The sequence below is a fragment of the Stenella coeruleoalba genome (assembly GCF_951394435.1).
Source record: "Stenella coeruleoalba genome assembly, chromosome: 4".
In the NCBI taxonomy this organism is placed as follows: domain Eukaryota; kingdom Metazoa; phylum Chordata; class Mammalia; order Artiodactyla; family Delphinidae; genus Stenella; species Stenella coeruleoalba.
This window is the reverse complement of record NC_137149.1, coordinates 19,168,014-19,191,718: the sequence shown is the minus strand read 5'-3', so window position 1 is coordinate 19,191,718 and position 23,705 is coordinate 19,168,014. Positions and strand designations below refer to the sequence as shown.

Here is a 23,705-nt window from a genome sequence, read left to right as displayed (position 1 = left end):
GCATGTGGGATCTTCCCGGACCGGGGCACGAACCCGTGTCCCCTGCGCATGGGCAGGCGGACTCTCAACCACTGCGCCACCAGGGAAGCCCTTGGGACACTTTAAATTCTCCACCCCTTAATCTGTCTCAGAATTTTTCCTGATTTATAGTTTTTCCAGATGCTCTGATCATATTTAGGTATTTGCTATTTTTTTTAATTTTTATTTATTTATTTTTTTATTTGGCTGCGTTGAGTCTTCGTTGTTGTGTGCGGGCTTTCTCTAGTTGTGGCGAGCAGGGGCTACTCTTCGTTGCAGTGCGTGGGCTTCTTATTTGCAGTGGCTTGTCTTGTTATGGAGCTCGGGCTCTAGGCGCATGGGCTCAGTAGTTGTGGCTCGTGGGCTCTACACTGCATGTTCAGTAGTTGCAGTGCACGAGCTTAGTTGCTCTGTGGCATGCGGGATCTTCCCAGACCAGGGATCGGACCCATGTCCCCTGCATTGGCAGGCGGATTCTTAACCACTGCATCACCAGGGAAGTCCCTAGGTGTTTTCTATAATGCTGTTCTCTCTCAGAAATGTTTTTGAGCATTCCTTTGTTTATGGATTACAGAAGTCCAAAGAATTGAAATTAAAAGTGCTTTGTTTCAGATCTCTGCTTTTCAGGATCTTTCTGTCTGCATGGTCTTTCTTTGTACTGTTTTAAACTGATCTGGAATTCCAGTCTTAGATGTGACAGAACAGATAGAGATTGGACAATTGTGTAATTTTTGATTTTTTTTGCTTTTCTTCAGAGAATTGCTGGAAATTCTTTTTGGTATATTAGAGCTTTACAGAGAATCAGGTCTTAACACAGAAATTATTATCAGAGTACCAAGAAATTATTATCAGAGTACCAAGAAGAGTAGTATAGTATGAAGAATTTTGGGATAGACATCTTACCACCAGACTCCCTCTTCAGATTTTAAAGGGCATTAATCATTGTTAAAATTAAATGAATGATAATAAATGCTGTCCTTTGTATTGTACTGTAGAGTTATAAAACATTATTACATACATTTGGGATTCACCATAATTCTAATAGACACAAACTGTTTAGATAGACGCAGTTGTTTTAATGTAAACAGTAACTAGTAATAAAAACAGTGAGTAGTCGTGGTTATCAGTAGTCATTTTTATGTGCATAAGAAAGGGCCCCGTGTTGTTCCTTTTATAGGGCATTCACCCGTATCATTCTCTGAGCTATACCAGTGGTGACACTGCCACAGATTCTCCGGTGCATGTGGGACGTACAGGCGTGCCAGTTAAGGAGAGTCCAAGGAAGGAGAGCCTACTCAGCTACCTGACTGGAAGCTTCCCAAGCTTGCACAACCTCCTGGAAGGGACCCCTCAAAGAAGTAGTGCCGCGGTGAAAAGTAGCTCCCTAACGAGAACAGGTATATCCTTAGTTTTGACAATTATAAGCTTACTTCTGTGGGAGATTAAGAAAACGAAAATAGGACTTAACGTTTATTTAGATATATACTTTGGTTGCATACCTAGTCTTTTGTATTACACCTTATCTTTGAGAAAGTATTTTGGAAAACTGTCCTGCTTATAACCTGTTGGTGTCTCATGCCCTTAGTTTGCATTTTTAAATTGCAACATTTGCTATTACTATCAACCTAGGCATGGTGTGGAATGCTGTCTAGGCCAGCCAGCAGTGAATTTTTTCCCATTACGATAGCAATAAATTATTTATTAATGCCTTAATATCCAAATACCAGCATCGTGCAGTGAGTTTAAAGACATGCAAAAGGCAGATAATTTAACCTGACTTTTCAAAAAATAAATCACATTTTCTGCTCCTTAGTACATAAATAATACTATACTCAGTAAAACTTTATTTTCAGGAAACACAATGGCCACTGATATGTTATCTGAACACCCTTTGTTGTCTGAACCATCATCTGTGAGTTTCTATAATTGGATGTCAAATGCTGTGGGTAATCGAGGAAGTGTGGTGCAAGAATCTCCTGTTACAAAATCAGGACACAATAGTCTCCCAACAGGTATTGAGCTATCACGTTATTTTACTTAACCATCTAAGGGGTACATGTGAAGTTATGTTAAAATCCTGTTTTTCAGAGGATGGTTAAAAAAATCTCAAACGTTTAAGTACTGTTTAGTTGAAATTGGCTCATTTATGAAATGCCTTTGCTAATATTGCAATTGAGAGAGTCGTAAGCAGTCTCTCAGTGTTCTTGTGGAAAGGCAAATATGTCAAATGCGAGATTATATATAATTTAAAGAGTTTAAAACTTCCATTTAATGTGTGTGGTTTAATTTGCAAAACACCAAGAGGAGGTAAATGAAAAAATGCAAAGTATAATTACAGCATCATGTACCTACAATACAGAAGACACTTTCAGCTTATCCAGAGTCCTCTGAGGCATAATGACAAGCATCTATATACTCTTTATACTTAAATATTTACTTAAATATTTAATTAAATCTGAAGGAGTACTAAAAGGAATAAAGTAAGATTCTTGCCCTCAAGGAGGGAAACAAATGAGGAAAATTTATTAATTTTAAAGGAATATTTATATTCCTTTATTTATAAGCAGCAGAAAAACAGGCAAAGGATTCACAAAGAAATATTGGTGGCTATTTCCAGTAACATAAATGAAGCCACTCTTTCTTTCCTATTCTTTGCTATTATTTTGTGTTTTTCCAAATTCACTAGATGCATTTATTATTTCATTGTAAAAATGTGTATATATTTTTTAAAAGAATATGTGAAGTAGCCTTTGAACCGTTACTGAGGGCAGCTGAAATTAATCTGTGTAACAGCTATTGGATCACTTGTAAATTTTCTTCAGACAAAAAATAATGAAATTATGAAAAGTAGTTGATATATGACTACTTACTCAGTCCTTTTTTTTTGCCAGTGCATGGACCACTTTTGAATCTGGAACTGATCCTAGTTGTGACTCTTAAGAGTACTAAGACGTGCTAATTCTTAGTATTGGCCCTTGGTTGAGGAAGATAGAAGGATGGTGCTTTTACCAGCTCTCAGCACTTTTCTGGAGCTAGTCTCACTACTCCATAGAGTTTAAATTTCAAAAGAACCAGAAAGGAACATTTCCTCTCTATCACAGGTCCTTTGCCTGGCGAGTTAAAGGATAAGGGCAGTACAGAAGAAAGAAATAGTGCCATTTCATTTTTGTTCCACCTTGGGAAAGCATAGTGGGGAAGAAATTTATATGTGGGATTTTGTGACGCCTATGGCTTTTGTCCTGCTACAGCTGCTTTTTGTAGCCCTGCTACTGTCTATAATTCTGTTCCTCACTGCAAAGCTGATGGGATATCAAATGCTTTTCAAAGATCTTCCAGCCCTAAAGTTTTATATTTTGGAGTGACTGGCTCTAATACATACTTCCTGTACGAGGATGAGTGATATATTCTGAAAATAAAGTTTAATTTCATTTTCTATTAATAAATCATGTCTGTAAAATAACCTGAAAGTGCTATTTTTTCCCTTCTCAACTTAAATGGTCTGATAATACAATTATAATACAAGTTTCATAAGTTTACTTTGCTGTGCCCCTTTATGTTGTCTTCATTTCCCAGTAATTTAGATTTTATTTTTGAACACTTGCCCTTTTAGGTGTTGCACCCAATCTTCCTACAATACCCTCAGCCTCAGATTTCAACACTGTCTTGTCTAGTGACCAGAATACTTTGGATGGGACACATTCTCAGCATAGCACTAGTCAGGATGATGTGGTAGGTGTAGAAGAAGCCAACCAAGGGTTTCCTGCTGTACAGCTTGCTGATGCTCAGGTGAGCCAGTCTGTTTTTCCCTAATTATAGTGACCTCGCATTGAGCAGTACTTAGCAGCTAGAACCATCAAGTATGTGCACCATGGAATTCTAGTGAAAATCTTTGTCCTTGCCTGTCTGCCTAAAGCCTTCATGAAAAAAGGAGGAGCCTTTAAAAAGTACATAGGTTAATTATAAATACAAATTAAGCATCTATAGATACTCATTAAACTGAAGAGTGGCATATAGTTAGTTGTCTTGTATAGCAACATTTTTGTTATTTGGAGATAGAGATTGGCAAAATAACATGACTAGAAAGTTAAATTTCATCATTTCCTATAGTCTTTAGTGCTATGTGAAGACTTGAGCGAGCAGTGGGGAGGCATTGAAGATTTTAGAGCAGAGGAGTAAAGTGCCTGGAACTGTACATGTGGAAATGTTATATGAGTAGCAATGTGTTAAATGGATTGAAGTAGAGAAACTAGAGGTGAAAAGATGAGTTAATGAAATAGTTCACACAAGTGGTAATGAAGCTGTTAGCTTAGATGGTTATGGCTTTGATAGGTAAAGGAGAAATACTGTGGAGATCTTATTTAATTGACTAAATGTAGGGAGTAGAGAACAAAATCCTTTGAAATGTACTTTCTAGTTTGAGTGACCAGAAGGCAGGTGGGAGAGTGGGATATGGATATTAAGAGGTGTTATTTTTTCAGGATGAAAGAGACTCGAGCATATTTTTTACTTAGGAGGAATTAGGAAGGTTCTGATCAAAAAAAAAAAAAAAGGAAAGGAGGGTAAACTGATAGAGAAAGATTCAGGGAGGGATGAGAAGTGTTGGAATTTAGAGTCATTTATAGAGAGAGATACTTTTTGACATAAAAAGTACTTTTTCCCCGAGAATGTTTGGGAAGGCAATAAGGACAGTTCATAACTGTACAGGTAAGTTTGCAAATTGATAGCCTCAACTTTCTCTCACAATAGGAAGTGATTTATGTTAAGAAATGTGTTAGGCACTTTTAAACTTTCTTGAGATTTACTTCTGTAATACATTGGAGTAGTTTTTAGGGATTCTTTCACTTTTTATTAAAAGAGAGAGAGAGAAAAGAAATATTTTTTATGTCTATTTTGGCCTGTATATACATTCATTGTATTTATTAGCATCCAATACACATTTTTAGAGACAACTATACTATTTTACATGTAAGACTAAAATCTACCAGAGACATTAATATTAAGTAATACAATAAAAAACTGTGTAAGGTGATTTAGATATATGGAAAGGTTGGAGTGAATGTGAAAGAGAGCCCACCAGACTCCCAGAAGGATTGCCTAATAGTGCTGAGGGTCTAGTTATTTAGAACCTCTTGTGTCCTTAGTAGCCCAGCTATAGGAATAGAAGAGGATTGATCCAAAGCAGATGTAGCAAGAAAAATGAGGTGATGAAATGTAATATACAGTCTTGGAAGTTGCTGAAAAGGAGTTTAAGGCAAGATTATGGGGGGTGGGGGGAAAGGAAGTCACATAACTTTGGAACTAAAGCATCGGTTGAGTTATCTGCATGGCCAAAGAAGCCATTCAGAATGATAAACTGGGATGGAAAAGAAAAGAACCAAAATACCAGGTGGGTTTGCAGGACTAACTAAGGGGCATAAGTAGATAACAAAGATTAGGAAAGGTGGAGGATGGTTTGAACCTTAAAGAGGGAAGAGCGTTTCCATTAGGATGAAAGAGCAAATCTAAGAAAGAGTAAACCCAAGAATGCGTATGCCAAGCAGATATACAAGGGAGAGAAAAATACTCCCTAAGTTTCCAGTGAGGGGTGAATTGTTTGAATTCTCTCATTCTAGGCCTCCATGCTTTCACAAGGGTAGCTTGTTTTCCCGAGCACAAACAAATGAGATGATGTAGAGACAAGTGAAAGTGCAGACTTGAGTTTCATTGCATAAATGGCATTTCTCCATTTTGATAGATTTTTTAAGCTTCAGGAAAAGATCACTAAGTGAGAATGTGTGGTGAAAGAGTTAGAAGGGGGTCAAGGAAAGCACCGGATAGATAGCATCTATATTTAGGATGTGGAAGGAGGAAAGGAACCATGCAGCAGAGAAGGAGTAGTCAGAAAGATTATAGTGATCTACTATTGCACACATATAGTTGCTTCTATTTGGGTTACCTCTTAGTAACTATGAAGTTCAGTTAACCAGAGATTTAACCAGAGTGATGTATTAATATTTCCATAGCATATATGATACTTAAAATGTAAAGGAAGTTCTTTGTCAGAAAATGTTATTTTGCAACCAAGTGATACCACTTAAAAATAGACCAGATATTAAAAATATAACATATGAAATGTTTTTGTATTAACACAGGAAATTGATAGACTCTTTTGTGAACCTTTTATAGCATATTGTTATGGAAACACAGTAGATATTCAAGCCTTTTTTAAAAGTAAGAAGTAGAATGATTTAAACTAATTCACAATTTTATTTACCTTGTACTTTCACTTAAGTAGGATCAAGGCATCTTTGTCCTTATGATTAATTTGAAGATGAGTGGCACATAGTAGGTGCTCAAAAATACTGCTAAGTTTGAAGTAAAATTAGAGCTATATTTATTATACAAGGCCTTTTTTTTTCCCCATCACACTACAGTTAATAATATGTACTGAGGTAGAGTGTAAGAAAAAAGCCACAGTAAATGATGAATTGTTAAGTTGAGGTAATATAAATGTGTTATGTCTTTTAGGTTGTTTTCAAACCTCTTCTGAGTCATACAGGGATCCAGTCACAGGATGCAATGCCTCTCTGCTACCGAATGTACTTTGGAGAACACCTCTCATTTTCAGGAACTTTGGACTGCCTTAGAGCAGATATTGTGGATTCAGACACAGCCAAAGAGAGAAAAGGCAAAAGAGCAAGAAGGTGTCTTACGTTATGATTGTTTTTATGTAAAATTTTGTACAAAAGTTATAATACCTGTTCTTTTAACTTTGCTTTCTTCAAATGCTGACGCGGTAGTAATTTTAATAGCCTAATGAGAAGATAACTTCCATTTAACAGAAACAGTAGCCACATTTCCTTAAAAACCTGTTGATTTTATCAGTAGGTTATGAGGCCTATTTTTAGGCATATTTTTGTAAGATGTTAGTACATGTATGAGGGTCAGCCAAAGCACTTATGTTGATAAATACACTTTATTTACTGTTGCAGTAGTTTAATTTTTATGATCTTATGGATTGTAATTTTATATATTATTCTTAGAACTTCCTCCTAACCTCCTTTCTGAGTTGACTTGTAGCAGGTAGTATTTTCTGTTAGGAACAGAGTAGAAGTCATGCTGAGAGTATGGACTTGCTTTTCACAATAGTGTGGTACCATTAACAATGACCATGAAAGCTGAAACACTGCAGAAGTGACCTTAATGATTATAAATATTAATGGGGAAAATTACCTTTGTTTTGTGACCTGGAAAAATGTTTATCAAAATATTAAAAAGTCTCTTACTGTTTATTATAAATGTATAGGAAAATGAAAAATATAGTAAAACTAATATTTTGTACATACAATTTAAAACCTTAGAAACATTGAGAATTAAGGTGTTTTATTTCTTTCTTAAAAACTCGTCAAAGGGTAGTTTGTATAGTCCTTACCTTCTTATCATCATGTAACTTAAAACACAGAATGAGCATCTTTTCTGTGCCTTAGCAAATGTCATACGCCATTCTCAGCAGTTTTCAACATTTTACCTTTGCACTTTCAGTGTCATGAAATATCTTCACTAGTTCTTTTTACTAGAAAGGTTTTTGCCAACATCACTTTCTCTGGGATATATTCATCCTTTTTGCCATGACCACTTCCTCTTTATGCTAGTAAGTTTGCCTTCTCTGAGGTCCTCTAGCTGCATATCTAGAGTTTCTAGAGCAGTGGAAGTGTCAACGTTTTCATACTCAGTTGTTTTCTTCTGTAACTCCATTTACTTTTCTAAACTTTATTTTTTATTGAGGTAACATTGATTTATAACATTATATAAGTTTCACATGTACAACATTACATTTCTACTTCTGTATACACTACAGCATGCTCGCTGCCAAACATTTGGTTTCCTTTTGTTACCATGCGTTTGATCTCCTTTACCCATTTTGCTCTCCCCTCCCTTACCTGAGCCCCTTCCCCTCTGGTAACCACTACTCTGTTCTCTGTATCTGGGTATTTGTTTTTGTTTGGTTTGGTTTATTTATTTTATTGTTTTTTGTATTCCACATGTAAGTGAAATCATATGGTATGTCTCTGTTTGACTTATTTCACTTAGCATAATGCCCTCAAGTTCCATCCATGTTGCTGCAGACAGCAATATTTCATCTTTTTTTATGCTGAGTAGTATTCTGTGTCCATTCATCCATTGATGGGCACTTAGGTTGTTTTCATATCTTGGCTATTGTAAATAATGCCATGATGAATATGGGGTGAATATATCTTTTAGAATTAGTGTGTTTGTATTATTTGGATAAATACCCAGAAGTAGGAAAGCTGGATCATAAGGTAGTTCTAATCTTAATTTTTGGAGGAATTTCTATACTGTATTCAATAGTGGTATACCAGTTTATATTCCCACCAACAGTGTATGAAGATTCCCTTTCTCCACATCCTTGCCCACACTTGTTATTTCTTGTTGATGATAGATATTCTAACAGACATGAGGTGATATCTCATCATAGTTTTGATTTGTATTTCTCTAATAATTAGTGATGTTGAAAATCTTTTCATAACACCTGTTGGCCATCTATATGTCTTCTTTGGAAAAATATCTATTTAGATACTCTGCCCATTTTTAATCATTTTTTAAATTGAGTTGTATGAGCTCTTTATGTATTTTTTGGATATTAACCCCTTATCAGGTATATCATTTGCAAGTATCGTCTCCCATTCAATAGGTTGTCTTTTCCTTTTGTTGATGGCTTCCTTTCCTGTGCAGAAGCTTTTCATTTAGATGTAGTTCCATTTGTTTATTTTTACTTTTGTTCCCTTGCCTGAGGAGGCATATCAGAAAAATCTTGCAAAGACCAATATCAGAAAGCATAGTGCTTAAGTTTCCTTTCAGGAGTTTTCTGATTTCAGGTCTTACATTCAAATCTTTAAGCCATTTTGAGTTGATTTTTGTGTATGGTGTGAGACAGTGGTCTAGTTTCTTTCTTTCTTTTTTTTTTTGCATATGACTGCCCAGTTTTTCCAACACCATTTATTGAAGAGACTATCCTTCTTCATTGTTTGTTTATTGCTCCTTTGTCATAAGTTAATTGTGCATATATGTGTGGGTTTATTTTTGGGCTTTCAATTCTGTTTCATTGATCTGTGTATGTTTTTCTGCCAATACCAGGCTATTTTGATTAATTTAACTTTGTAATATAGTTCAGAATCAGGGAGCATGATACCTCCAGCTTTGTTTTTTTTTTCTCAGGATTGCATTAGCTATTCAGGGTCTTTTGTGGTTCCATATACATTTTTTGTTCTCTTTCTGTGAAAACTGTCCTTGTGATTTTGATAAGGATTGCGTTGAATCTGTAGATTGCTTTAGGTGATATGGGCATTTTAACAATGTTAATTCTTCTAGTCCATGAGCACAGAATATCTTGCTATTTGTTTGTGTCTTCAGTTTCTTTCAACAATGTCTTATGGTTTTTGGTATACAGGTCTTTTACTTCCTTGGTTAAATGTATCCCTAGGTATTTTATTATTTTGGTTTTGATTGTAAATGGATTGTTTTCTTAATTTCTCTTTCCACTAGCTCATTGTAAGCATATAGAAACAACAGATTTTTGTATGTTGATTTTAAACCCTGCAACTTTCCATTTACTTTTTATTGAATTTCATCACTACAATCTTATTTTGCTTCATTTTCATCTTTGCTGTCCAGATCCCTCTTACTTAACCATTTTTGTAAAATGTCATGTGGGTTTATCACAAGGAGGCAATATAACTACATGCTTTACTGTTTGTGCATGAAATGAAAAACAAATGTGCACTGACCAATCACTGACAGACTTTGACAGAAGTAATGTGGTTGGTCAGTGATCATGATGTATGTCTATTATTTATGTAGTGATTTGTGGACTGAAGAGCTAGCAGCAAGTTTATACTTTATGCAGTAAATTTTAGTTAAAATTTGAACCATGCTGTTGGGGTCTGGTGTTATTTAACTATAAACCATGGTAATTGCATCCATTCACATTGGAATCATCAAATCCAGACACCAAAACAATAATATCTGCTTACACTCCTGGATTAGAGTTTAAAGTCCTGAGTTAAATTTGTATTTCTATTTGCAGTAGCCTACTTTCATGTAAATATATACATACATATAAATATATATTAATATGTAAAAATATATGTGTGTATATGTAAAAGTGGATGTATACACACATATAGTATATGTATCATCAGATATAATTAGGTTATGCATAATTATATTATATATAATATGATTATATATATTAGATTATATTTATAGCCTACTTATTGGCCTGCTAAATGCCATATAATACTGCTACAGACCAGACCTTCATCTGACCACACTTCCCTTCTTATGTTCCCAAATTCTTTGAGTGACTTTGAACTTACTGTCTTTAGTCTGGCTGAACCTAACATTCCTTTAAATTTTTCTACTATCACACCACCTCTGAGTGCTCTACATTCTTATTACTAGACCATGGTTAGCTTTTATTTCTCAGATCTCCTGTAACTCCACCTTAGATCTTATTTATTAGGAAACTTTTGTCACAGTACACTTTTCCTGGTCATTAATTTTAGTCTTGTCTGGGTTTTTTTTGTAGCACATTGTTCATTCTACTAATTATTGTACCTTACTATTGGGTTATAGTTTCTTATATAAACATGTATAACTTTCCTAGACCATAAAGCCAGAACAGTTATTAAATCATTTAGCATAAGTCCTGGCATGTAGTATGTCCTCATAAATATTGGTTTCCTTATATCTTTGCTGTCTCCAGTCAAGATAGTTGAACATGTTAGGGGCTTAGTAAATATTTAATTTTAACTTTACCCGTGTGGCTGCTTTTGCCTTAAATGACTGCTTCATTATGTAGCGAGATTTCTTCCCCCTTTTACTTGAATCTCCTCTGTTTAAGACTTTTTTGCCTCGCTTACATGTTTTCAGTTCTTGTTTTTGTAGTTTTGGATTATTTTAATCTCTTTTGAGTCTCTCTTCTATATCTTCTAATTCTCAAAATCTGATTTTTCCTTCTCTGATTGCACACTTAGCATCGATTATAGGCTTACTCTAAGCTTGTACATTTTCTTGAATTATACCACAGAGTGGAGTTTTTCTTATTAAATAAGAAATACTAGTATTCATTAAGGAATTATTAGTCTCTAATTATAAATTCTTTAAGTCAAATTGAAAATATCAAAGAACCTTGGAGGGGTTTTTTTCTCCCAATAGAAAAGAATCCTATGTTTAATTTAACCTATGTGACTACACATTCATATTTTACATGGAAGCAGAGGGGAAAATATCTTTTTAAAATTTTGGTGCTTGAAGTTTATTGTTATTAGTAGTTGATTTATGAAAATCTGAGATATTTTGACTTTTTTTTTTTTTTTTTTTTTTTTTTTTTTTTGCTGTACGCGGGCCTCTCACTGTTGTGGCCTCTCCCGTTGTGGAGCACAGGCTCCGGATGCGCAGGCTCAGCGGCCATGGCTCACGGGCCCAGCCGCTCTGCGGCATGTGGGATCCTCCCGGACCGGGGCACAAACCCGTGTCCCCTGCATCGGCAGGCAGACTCCCAACCACTGTGCCACCAGGGAAGCCCTATTTTGACTTTTTAATATTAAAATTGTCTATAATATTTCTACCTGAAAATTTTTAGATATGCAGAGGATTTGCCAAAATAACTTTTATAGAGGTTTTAAGTCTTTTGTGTGCATTTCTCATTTTTGTTTCAGTTGCTTTTCTTAGCACTTTCAACTTGGCAAAATATGCCAGCAGGGTTTCATTTCAAATAGCAAATCAAAATATATAAAATGTGATGAAATTAAATATATAAACCATATATTTAACAGAAGAGTAGAGGATGGTTAAGGAAGATGTTCTAGTTGACCTACTATTGACTTTAAATTCTAAGACCATTGAGGTGTGCCATCAGATGGCAAGAAAAATTATTTTATCATTTCACTGAAATCATTAATTAAGTCTGATTTTGACTAGTCATAGAGTAAGATCAAGAAGGAAGACTTAAGGCCCAGTTTCCAACTTATGAAAAAGTTGGAAAAACTTATTCTACTTGATCTCTTACTTAAAATTAGTTAAATGGCTTACTCTTCACCTTGGAGATTATTTTGCTAACAAGTTAATAAAGATTGTGTGGTTCTGGGAAAAAAGAAATAAAACCTTGTCATTTTCTTTTTTCATTTTTTTCCACATTTTTAGGCAAGGCCATGTGAATCTTCCTCCACTTGAGTTCAAACCAGCATTGATGTTGGAAACCTTTAGCATCAGTGCTGTTGTAATGGAAAAGTCTGTGTGCACCCCTCAGAACTCTACCAGCGCTCTTTCTTTTCATGATCTCAACAAGCGTTATTATAATACCTTTCACTGCAACTTTACTATTTCCTGTCAGTCAATAAGCCAGCATGTAGATATGGCTTTAGTTCGTCTTATTCATCAATTTAGTACGATGATAGATGACATCAAAGCGACTCAGACTGACATTAAACTTAGCAGATATACAGCTGGATCAGCTTCTCCAACGCCTACCTTCAAAACCAGAAAACATCGGGATTTTCGCTCCTCTGACTTCAGCCGCAGTTCTAGAGGAAGTCTTAATGGTGGCAATAGAGTAAATAATGCAAAGAACAAACGGACCAACAATGAGAACAACAAAAAGGAGTCTCGAAACAAAAATTCATTAGGAAGATCTGAAAGAAGAACTTCAAAAGTGTCTAGGAAAGGTTCCAAAGACGTGGTGGATCATATGACTATCCATATGGATGACTCTGACTCAATTACAGTGTCAGAACAAAGTGAGCCTTCAGCTGAGTGCTGGCAGAATATGTATAAATTGCTTAACTTCTATTCACTTATCTCTGATCCAACAGGAATACTGGAAAAATCTTCAGAAACATTTGGACCAGCAGGTAATGGCTATTTTCATATTTAAAAAATTTTCTGTTTAGAATAGCAATAATACTAAAAAAGACAAGTTTATTCATCATGTTTTCTTAATGTTATAATTGGATAATTGAAATGCAAAGAAATTGGCAGTCACCCAAGGAGAGAAAATAGTGATGGCGATCAGATATTCTGCTACCCCTTTTTCCCATCCTTCCTAACCCTTACACAGTATGCTCCTAAAGAATTCACACAGACCTGCTTTCAAACACCTGACTGTACTATTTATTTTCAAATATGACCATGGGAAAATGTTGAAAAATTTAAGAAATCATTTTGGTGGGGAAGAGGACAAAGAGAGCCAGTTTGGAATGTGCAGGAAAGAAAGGGCAGTTGATGTCCTTCCATTTTGCAGTTTTCATGTCTAAACCTATATATTTCTGTTCACTTAAAGGAGTCCGGAGCCCTACAGAGCCAACGTGTAAAGTTGTGTTTGAGAATGAACAAGACAGGAACAGTTTGACTAGGACGCAGAGGAAGCGCAGCGTGGCAACTGCTGAGCCCCAGCACGTCACTCTAATAGTATTTGGGGTTGGCATGGTGAGCCGCACGCACCTGGAGGCCGACATCGGTGGGCTAACCATGGAGTCAGAGCTGAAGAGGATCCACGGCAGTTTCACACTAAAGGAAAAAATGAAAGGCAGGTGACATTCTAACCCTGGGGCGTGTTTTTTCTGAAGAAAGCCAGTGCCATGTCTCACAAATTCCTACTTGGCAATTTTTCTTCAGAGAATGGAACTTCCCGTTTATACGGATCAAGAGTGCTCGTGTATATAGTTTCTTTTTCTTATTCTTAACGTTTTTAAAATTCTTGTAAGTATTCTGTGCCAAGTTTTACTTCTGAGATTTAAAATGTCCTTAGGCTGTTTAATGTCATTAGGCTCTTTAGTGCATGAATAGCACGTTAAACTACATATTCAGCATCATTCCAGTTTTGACGTATAATACATATGTATATGTGAATGCATAGAGATAAAAATCTTCAAGGAAATTTTTTAAAAAGTCGTTTGGAAATAGTTTAAATTTCATTGTACCTTTAAAGTTATCTTTTGTCCTTGAACGTATTATGAATAAAATGACATTTTAATATGAAGTGCCACTCTCTTTCCAGAATTCATACACTTTTTTTTTTTTTCACACTTTAAGATGTTCTACATCAAAAGATGACTGAGACATGTGCCACTGCTCATATTGGTGGGGTCAATATTGTGCTGCTTGAAGGGATTACACCAAATATACAGTAAGTGTGGTTTTTTTTACTATTCTCTTAAACTTGTTTGTTATAGTTTGACAGGAAACTTAAAATTCATTGGATGAATCCCGTACCTACTAAGTTTTGAGATTTATATTACTGAATGTTGCCAGACACTGTGATTCTGTCACTAAGAACATCACAAATGAAATGTTCTCAGAAAACTTATTTCTTTCTTTTCTAAAATTGGCCTACTGCCACCCCTCCACCCTAAAAAACTGACTCCCAGGACATGTTAAGATTGTGTGACAGGAAAAATGATTACAGTGCAAATTTCAGTTAAACATATGAGATGCAAAAGCTCACATAATTCAAATAGTTAAGTATTTAAAACAAAATTATAGTCAGAGAATATAGACTGTCTCTTGATTTTATTCTAACTGATCATTACCCATATTCATGCTGGGTTTCCAAACTTTATCTTGCCATTTTTTCATTTAAAGAATTTAACGATAAAGCCTATGAGACCCTTCTAATAGTATAGGTAAGCTTTCTGTAGTGAGTTTACCATTCTATATTGCTTTTCTTTTGACTCTTTGCTCTCACCTTTTCTTTATATGTGCTATTTGTGGATCTGTCCAAAATTGTTCTGATAATGATTACCTTTATACATGATACTTAGATCACTATTTGGTTGTCAGTACATTTAACCGTTGACTTTGCTCATACACTTGGGAGTATAAAACTTCATTCCTAACTTCCTTTCAGTGGAGCACTTTTATGCTATAACTACAAAATGTATTTTGATAATTTAGATCAGATTTTGAGGATTTGCTCATTCTTAATATTATAACTAGTTAATGTCCTACTATTGTCCCTTAAAGCATCTATCATGCTAAATACTGACTAAATAGAGGATTTGGTTCAATGCTATAAATATTAAATATTAGTTGTAATTTGACTCATTACAGGTCTATTCATAACATTTCAAACATGGGTAATGTGATGACTGTCTTGGGGAACATAAAATGGATGGATGAAATGGATGTCTAAGTCTTGCTGAGGCAGTTTGGACCTGTATATCTAGAACCAAAGAGTATATTTCATTATAGCTGCCTAAATGGTCCAGATCACATTACCTAAGCAGTCTTTCTAAAGACCAGGAAATTCCAGTAGTTGTGAGACAAGATCTTTTCTGATCATTCAGTATGGGAGGAGAGGGGTATTATTATGTAATAATTACAATCTAAAGGAGTTACCTATCATGGACCAGGAGCCTCCTATACATTATTTTATTTAATCCTCACCACAGTCCTGTTAACTGGGGTGTTTTATCCCCACTTTACAGAACAATAAATCGAGATTCAGAAATATCGAAGTATTTTCCTAAAATGCTTAAAGTCATACAGTCAGTAAGAAGAGATACCTGAACCTCTGCACCTTCTACCTCACTATGATGCTACTGCACAAAGTCACCACAGACCTTGGGTTTCATGATTCCTTTGTTGAGTCTAAATTTAAAGTATCATGGTCACTTTGACCTATTCAAAAGTACAACAGGGCTTCCCTGGTGGCACAGTGGTTGAGAGTCCGCCTGCCGATGCAGGGGACACGGGTTCGTGCCCCAGTCCGGGAAGATCCCACATGCCGCGGAGCGGCTGGGTCCGTGAGCCATGGCCGCTGAGCCTGTGCGTCCGGAGCCTGTGCTCCGCAACAGGAGAGGCCACAACAGTGAGAGGCCCGCGTACCGCAAAAAAAAAAGTACAACAGATTTCTTTAGATGTCTCGTGGGTTTTATTTACTCTATCCTCTTGAACCAAACATATTTATAAAATTGATTTTTAAAAAAAGTATTAGTTGATAATTCTTGCCTTTAAAAAATCTCAAGCCAAGAGCCCTTAACTTTTTCATTAAAAAAATAAAAGTTATTAATTACTCACTGCCAAACTCTAGTAGTGTTAAGACTTTCTGGATTTATTCTTTGGCTTTTCACTTCCAGTTTCAATGAAAAGGAAATGGAATTTTTAAAAAATAGTTGAAAAGTTTCTTGAAAATTTAAAAAATGGGAAATAAAAGCTTTCCAAATGATTGCTCATATTGTCACTAATTTATGCATGAATGTTTATTTGCTTCCTTTTTGTTTTCCTGCTTTCTCTTGAATCTTCATCTGTAGACTGGAGGATTTTCCTACATCTCCTACAAGCACAGCCAAACAAGAGTTTCTGTATGTCATTATTATTCTTTTTCATGGACTTTGTGATTAACATACTATTTGAATAGTTTTTAAAGATAAAATATTTAGATTATCTGCATGGCTGTGAAAGTATGTAGCTATTATTTTGTAGCTTTAATATAGATCCTTTTATAGATTAAAGTTTACTGATTTTCAAGGAAAATACACAGGTAAGGACTACCTTTTTGGTAATTCATACCTTGTTTTATTGTTGAAAGATTGTAACACTGTAGTTGTGTGTTGCTTTGTGCTTTTTTAAGACCTGTTACAAACCCTTGTTAACGTTTGATGTGATAATAGAAGCTAAAATTTTTAACTTTGCAAATGAGTTTTCACAAATTTTCAAAACTAATTATTAAAACACTAATATATGAAAATATCTACATTGCTCAACCTTATAATAATTCTGTCTTTAAGATGGAGAGAGTTCACTGCTCTATTGTCAGCTTTTATGTATGGCTTTTACTGTGTATCCTTTTGTATTTTGGCGGGCTTGATTTGGCCTGTGTATATCTGATATTTTGTGGTAGTGATATATTTAAATACTTGTCACATGAGTCCTACCACCATGACAATTTAGTATGTTACTTAGGACTGATCTTTTCTTTCAACCTTTTCTATAAAATTTCAGTATGCTGAATAAATAGATGAATCTGCATATTTTGTTCCAGGCTGGTAAGATTATCAATACCTGGTGAGATTTGTTTCATTGTGTATTGATAATAGGCCATAGTCAAAACATCATCAATCAGCAACCCTTTGTTGGGATTATCTGTGATCTATGTCACTTCATCAGCCAACTAGAAGTACTAAAAAAGAATAAATGCACTAATATTAAATTAGAAAATTGATTGTTTTTGGAAGCCACTCTTCCATATTAATATCATCATTAATAATAACAGGTATAAAAAAATAGCTAATTCCACTTTAGTAGTTATAGTAGCTGGAGAAGATTTATTGTTTCTCTCTTTTTTATCACTGAGTTCTCTGGATGTATAATAAAAAAAAAATCAGTACTGTATGACTTTAGAGACGATGCTATTTAATGGCTGAAGATCACATCTTTATCCACTCAACTAATTAGGTTTTTAGGTTGCATATTATGGCCTGCACACTGTGTTAGGTTTCAGAGATGGAACAGTAAGCAAGTGAGAGGTAGTTCCTGTCATAATATCACTTATAGGACCACTCCCTCCTTTTTTAGGCCTTCCTGCTGAGAGAGTTAACACGTAAGGTACAATTGCCAAATGGGAAAGGAAGCTCCAATGATTTTTAATAGTTAACTGAATTACACGTGATCCCAACACTCTCTGTCCACATTGTAAAGATTTCCAGGCAAAACTGAACTGAGGCAGGCCGCATGGGTCAGGGTACATAAATTAGTTTACCTCCTTTTCCTGCCTTTAAAGTCTGGGCCTGCAAGATCAAGGAGGTGGGGTGGGGGTGGAGATAGAGTAGCAATAATGAGGCCCTAAAGTAAGTCCTCAAACTCTCAACCGGCACTACAAGGATGGCTGGCCTGCTTTAAAGGCCCTGTGGCCTGGACACAGGAAGAAAACGAAGATGCGGAAAAGTCCTTGCCTGATTAGGCACTGTGGTGGTTATAACAGGCTCACAGTGGATCTGCCCTCCCACCACTGCCAATGAATTCTTGAGCCAAGCTTCTTGGTCACTTGCCGTGAACTTTTTACATATATGAGGCATGCTTGGCATGCTACAAGTTTTTATAGTCTTCACTTTAAAAAGACTTTGACCACTTCTTTCCTGTGTAAAAGTCTTATATATGCTACATGTTTTTTGATCTAGATTAAGTGACAGCTCTTTTAAGAATTAAAATAGATAATATATGAATAGATAATTATGAATAGATAAATCTGAAATTATGACTAGATAATTCATACTGGCAGCTTGTAAATTGTTTAATTCCTCATTCTGGGTCTCCTTACATCTTTAACATGTACAGTTTGACAAGAGTTAATCAGACATCCTCTACAGTGTCTGTCTCAGTTTGATCAGTGTAGGACTATCCTGTTGTCTAGCTCCAAGGAACATTACTCACGCTGTAGTCATGGGCATCATTTACATAGCCTACAGTGTGGTGGTGCCCTCTGGAGTTGGGCAACACAGAGCCCCTGAAGTCCTTAACATCAAAATTTCCACTGGAAATACCACAGTAGGATCTACAGTAGGAGAGCAGTCAGCCCCATAGCTTTCTATTCTGACATTTGGTGTATAATTGAAAATTAAGGATTGTGTATGTGCTTATATAATCACAAGTAATATTTAAGCAGACTTCTATAGATTATAAAGGTAAAATAGTAAGATAGGTGTAGAATTTCTTGACTGTCATGATAACAAGACTTCTTTGTAAATGTATGCTTAGTTTCATTCAGTAGGTGAATACTGTTCGCAACTAGAAAGCACTTTGCACTTTAGCACCATCTGAGTGTTCTGGCTCATGATGAAATTGAATTTAAAATGGAATCTCATTGATGATAAATAGTAGCTTTATTTATTAAAATAGTTAAGATTCAAAATTCAGTAACTAGTCAGCATCCTAGAATCTATATTCATGCTAGCTAGAACAATTCCATAGATTACTTTTTTCTTTTTCTAGTCAGTGATAGTCTTTGAGAAATAGTTTCCTTTGAAGAAGAAAGCAAATATAGTTCTCTAGTAATCATTTTTGAATTTTGTATAATACCTGGATTTCACTATCTGTAAATAATCAAAACTTCTAATAGAACCACTCTTACGCTGCTCAAGGTTTATTCTAATAGAAGTTAAATGTAACGAATGGATGATTCCTTAGGTCCTTGAGACTGTAAGTAAATTCTCGGTGAATCCTCTGTAGCCTAAGTAGAGATAAATGTGTGTGAACTGACATGTAGTTAATATGAAATTTGCATTTTGTGTGTTTTGCTAAATCTGTTGTCAAGCATTCTTTGCTCATTTCAAAGATAACATATATGTTAAAAGCTTTCCTCTTACTACTGGGCCTTTAGTGGTGCAGTTCATTGACATGAACCTTTCTACTGTGTGTGTCAAGACTGCTTCATCATGGCTTTTACATACATGATATATCACGTGATATCTGTGGAATTCCACAGTTGTGTTGAGTCATTCTTCTGCTGTACTTCTTTCTGCTCATTCATTTCACAAAATTCAGTGAGTGTCTACTATGTTTAAAGCACTGTTCTAGGCATTGGAAAGAAAGAACGAGAAATCAAGAAAGACAGTATTTCTATTTTATATCTGTACCAGTAAAGCTTACCAATTTTTAATTAAGTAGTAGTTACTCATTATGAATTGGACTTCTGTCATTTCTTTGCTACTCACTGAAAATAAAAAAAGGAAAATGCAAGTTAAATTTCTTCCTTCTCATTAATTTCTTTTAACATATTGGATGATTGTTAGGTTAGTTTCTTTGGCTGATTAGATTTTAAGAAGTATAGTGAGTGTTTGTTTCTTTTCTTTTAATTTTCGCTGTTTATATTTTCTTAGTGGTTGTACAGATGCCTAAAATATGTTGAAGAAAAACGGAGTTCTTAATGGGGAAAAAAATCAAAATGGGATTTTGTGTGTTGTATATGTGTAATATGTCAGTGTATTCTCTTCCATGTAAGCACATACATACATTCTTCTGTAAACTCTTTATTAAACAGAATAATATTCAGTACAAACAGTATAAAATGTATGTCCATATTTTTAGAAAACGTTATTTCTTTAGTGTGATTTAAATGCATGAGAAATCTTGTAATTTACTTCATTGAATGATTTAAAAACATTTGTCTTGCTCTCAAAATACTTTTTCAAAATTTCTCTTTACTTGGCCATATTTTAATGATCCTCCTTCTCTTTTAATAGAACTGTAGTGAAATGTAGTATTGCCAAGTCCCAAGCCCTCTACAGTGCCCAGAGGGGGTTGAAGACTAACAATGCCGCGGTGTTCAAAGTAGGAGCTATCAGCATCAACATTCCCCAGCACCCTGCCACCTTACACAGCATGATGGTTCGAAGTTCTCACCAGCTATCTAAGCAGATCTCAGATCTCATCAGACAACCTTCTACAGTGTAAGTTATTTATTCAAGATCTGTGATTCTATATAGTATTTCATGTCATTCTTTGCTGTGTTAACAATAGTTTGGAGGAAGACAGAAGGTTACATCTAAGTAGTGACTATTATGGATAGTGGGGCAGGTGAAAAGTAGCTAAACATGATTGTGGGAGAATTGTATTCTGGATATTATTAAAGTACTATGTCACAAATGCGATTGCGAGTCGTTCATATTGCATCAGTAAAGCTTAAGAGATCCTAGAGATTAGTGGACATTATAACATGTTACTAATAAAAGGCAAATTCTAGGATTGTAGCAATATTTCTTTACTTTGAACTCACTGCAATTTGTGAGTGCATAGATTTATAAAGTTGCAGTGGCCATTTATGTCCCATGCGTGGTTTTGTGCTGACCTCTATGTGAGATTATTGTACATGGTTCAAGGCAGGATTTGAATATACCATTTAAATATTTTAAAAGGCAGTAAATGGGACCTTTGCACAGTAACGTTTATTCCCTGGGTCTGCATTGCCAAGCTTTCTTCCTGGTCTCCAAAGTTATAGCTAATTAATAACTAATAAAAATATAAGTAAAAGGTAAAAATTTGTCTTGTTATGTTTCCTTTTTCCTAACCTGTAAGGTAGAAGAACACGAGTGTGTATTTTGACAGTGTCTTAAAGCAATGATTTTTCCAGTTGTCCTATCTAGATCTTTAATTCTGATGTAATATTAATTCATGTCTGGTTGACTAAGTAGTAATAATTTAAACATGTTTCTCCTGTCTCTGGAATATGGAATCCAGAATGTGTACATGAGCCTTAGTTATAAAATACCCTAAGGAATTTTTCCTTATTAGAATGTATTGGCAGTGGAGTGGAGTAGTTAAAAACAAAAAGACTCTAGAGTCAGATTGACTGAGTTCAAAACTGATTTCACCACTTTCTTGCTATACTTCATTTGTAAAATGGAGATAATGGTACCTAATCAAAGGGTTTTATGAGATAAATAAATTATATGAAATACACAAAGCAATAAGAATAGTACCTGGCACATAGTAAGCACTCAAATAATTACTGCTGTTGTTGGTGTTATTATTATTAATAGTGCTAGTAATAGTAATAGTATTAACAATCAACAGTAGAGTGCATAATGGTTAAGTCATGGAATTTGGAATCAGAAAACCTCCAGTTTCACATTAATAATGTGAATGGCCTTGGCAGTGTAACATTCAGTTTATATTGTTATTACTTCATCTTGTTTACTTTTCTAGATCATCATTTTTCAATGGCTGTTCTGAGGAAGTCTTAATATGACTTGGTATTAGAAAGAAAACATCTGTTCGTAGTTTATTTTTGTTCTTTTACATTGAGAATACCAATTTTATACAATTTTTATTTTTATACAATTTAAATTTTATTAGTAGCTGTTCTAATTGTCTTTTTTAAACTTTTTTTTTTGTTTTGCTCTATAGCCCACAGCCTGTAAAAGAAGATATTGCAACCCCCCTACCTTCTGAAAAAACCCCAACAAGTGTTAATCAAACTCCTATTGAAACAAATGAATTTCCTCAGCTACCAGAAGGTTTAGAGAAGAAGCCTATTGTCCTTAAATTCAGCACCATGTTAGATGGTATAGCCATTGGAGCAGCACTTTTACCATCTCTGAAAGCAGAATACAAGATGGGAAGAATGAGAAGTCATGGAATGACAGGTAACATTGAAGTTTGAATTCATTCTTAAAATTTATGACTGGTTTAAGAAATTAGTAATATTTTGGTGAAACAAATTTAGTTTTATAGATTTTTTATGAAAATTTAAATAATTTTAATCAAAACACTTTTAAATTTCATTAACAATGTTTTTCATTCAGTCAAGTAAAAATAGCAATACACTTCCTTGAATGACCAGCATGGACCCTGCTTTCATTTGAACTCTTTAGTTATCCACTCTTTAGAAACCATTTCCAACTTAAACTTGAATTGAGTACATTTCTACATTTCTACAAGTTGAATACATTTCTACATTTCTACAAGTTGAATACATTTCTACATTGTTAGGTTCTTATAGCCTGAATAACTTGGTTTATTTTCACGTTGAGTACATTTAGCTTAAATCAGAGGTTATTTGACTTCTTCAAAATAGCTATTTTTATAAGATTTTGTGATCCTTATATATCCTCTCCAAAAGCACTTTGCTGTTGTATTTTTATTCTGAAATGTATCATGTATACAAAAGTATATCAGTTACATTCACACAGTTTATAGAACTGTAAACTCACCTACCGATTACACATCCTAAGAATTAAAACATTACCAGTACTTTGAAGGCTCCTTCAATGAATATTATTACTATCAGATAATAGTCCCCATGAGTGCTTGGTTAATAATCACTATCATGAATTTTGTGTTATCCATTCCTTTGCTTTTCTTTATAGTTTTATTACATAGACATATACTCATAAATGACCAATTTTGTTGTAGCCTGTACTTTATTCATGTGGAGTCCCACTAATGTATATTTTAACTTGGAATTTTTTTGTTGCACATTTTCTTTGATTTATTTATATTCATCCATGTATCTTTGTTTCATTCATTTTTCAGTGAAATATAGTAGTCCGTTAAGTGATTATATCACAATTTATTTATCTATTCTGCTATTGATGGACCTTTGCCTCATTCTATTTTTTTGCTATTACATTTGTTCTCATACACATCTTCTGGTACATATGTGCAAGAGTTTCTCAAGGATATGTACTTAGGAGTGATACAGCTAGATTATAGGGTAAATGCATCTTCAACTTTACTAGGAAATATAAAACTGTTTTCCTTAGTGCTGTGTCCACCAGTTTTTACCCTCCCATCAGTATTAGATTGGAGTTCCCATTGTTCTGCATCTTTGTCAACACTTGTTATTATCGACTTTAAAATTATTGCTTGTCTCGTAAATGTGGAATGGTATCTCATTGTACTTTAATTTATGTTTCTGTAGTTATTAATGGAGCTGAATTTTTAAATATGATTAAGGGGTCCTTATATGTTTTCTTATATGAAACACCTGTTGATGGTTCTTGTTTGTTTTCTGTCCATTTGACCATTGAGTCATTTGTATTTTTCTTGGTTCACAGAAATTCTTTGTATGTTTTGTATATTAAACCTTTGATGTTATATGTTCAACATATATTGTCACCCAGTCAGAGGCTTATTTCACTTTTTGGTCTTTTGATCAACATATACTCTTAATTTTAATGTAACTGAATTAA

At 34.7% G+C, this 23,705-nt stretch overlaps 1 protein-coding gene across 1 annotated transcript in view; it reads left to right on the top strand.

The window, feature by feature from the left end:
- BLTP1 (bridge-like lipid transfer protein family member 1) overlaps positions 1 to 23,705 on the top strand; it is a 207,766-nt gene that overhangs the window by 119,715 nt on the left and 64,346 nt on the right. The window contains exons 43-52 of the mRNA XM_079919926.1: positions 1,196 to 1,415; positions 1,872 to 2,030; positions 3,629 to 3,804; positions 6,526 to 6,701; positions 12,223 to 12,929; positions 13,358 to 13,603; positions 14,110 to 14,203; positions 16,329 to 16,379; positions 20,256 to 20,462; positions 21,919 to 22,157. Of these exons, the coding sequence (XP_079776052.1) occupies positions 1,196 to 1,415; positions 1,872 to 2,030; positions 3,629 to 3,804; positions 6,526 to 6,701; positions 12,223 to 12,929; positions 13,358 to 13,603; positions 14,110 to 14,203; positions 16,329 to 16,379; positions 20,256 to 20,462; positions 21,919 to 22,157 (2,275 nt within the window). The remainder of the gene's footprint in view (positions 1 to 1,195; positions 1,416 to 1,871; positions 2,031 to 3,628; positions 3,805 to 6,525; positions 6,702 to 12,222; positions 12,930 to 13,357; positions 13,604 to 14,109; positions 14,204 to 16,328; positions 16,380 to 20,255; positions 20,463 to 21,918; positions 22,158 to 23,705) is intronic.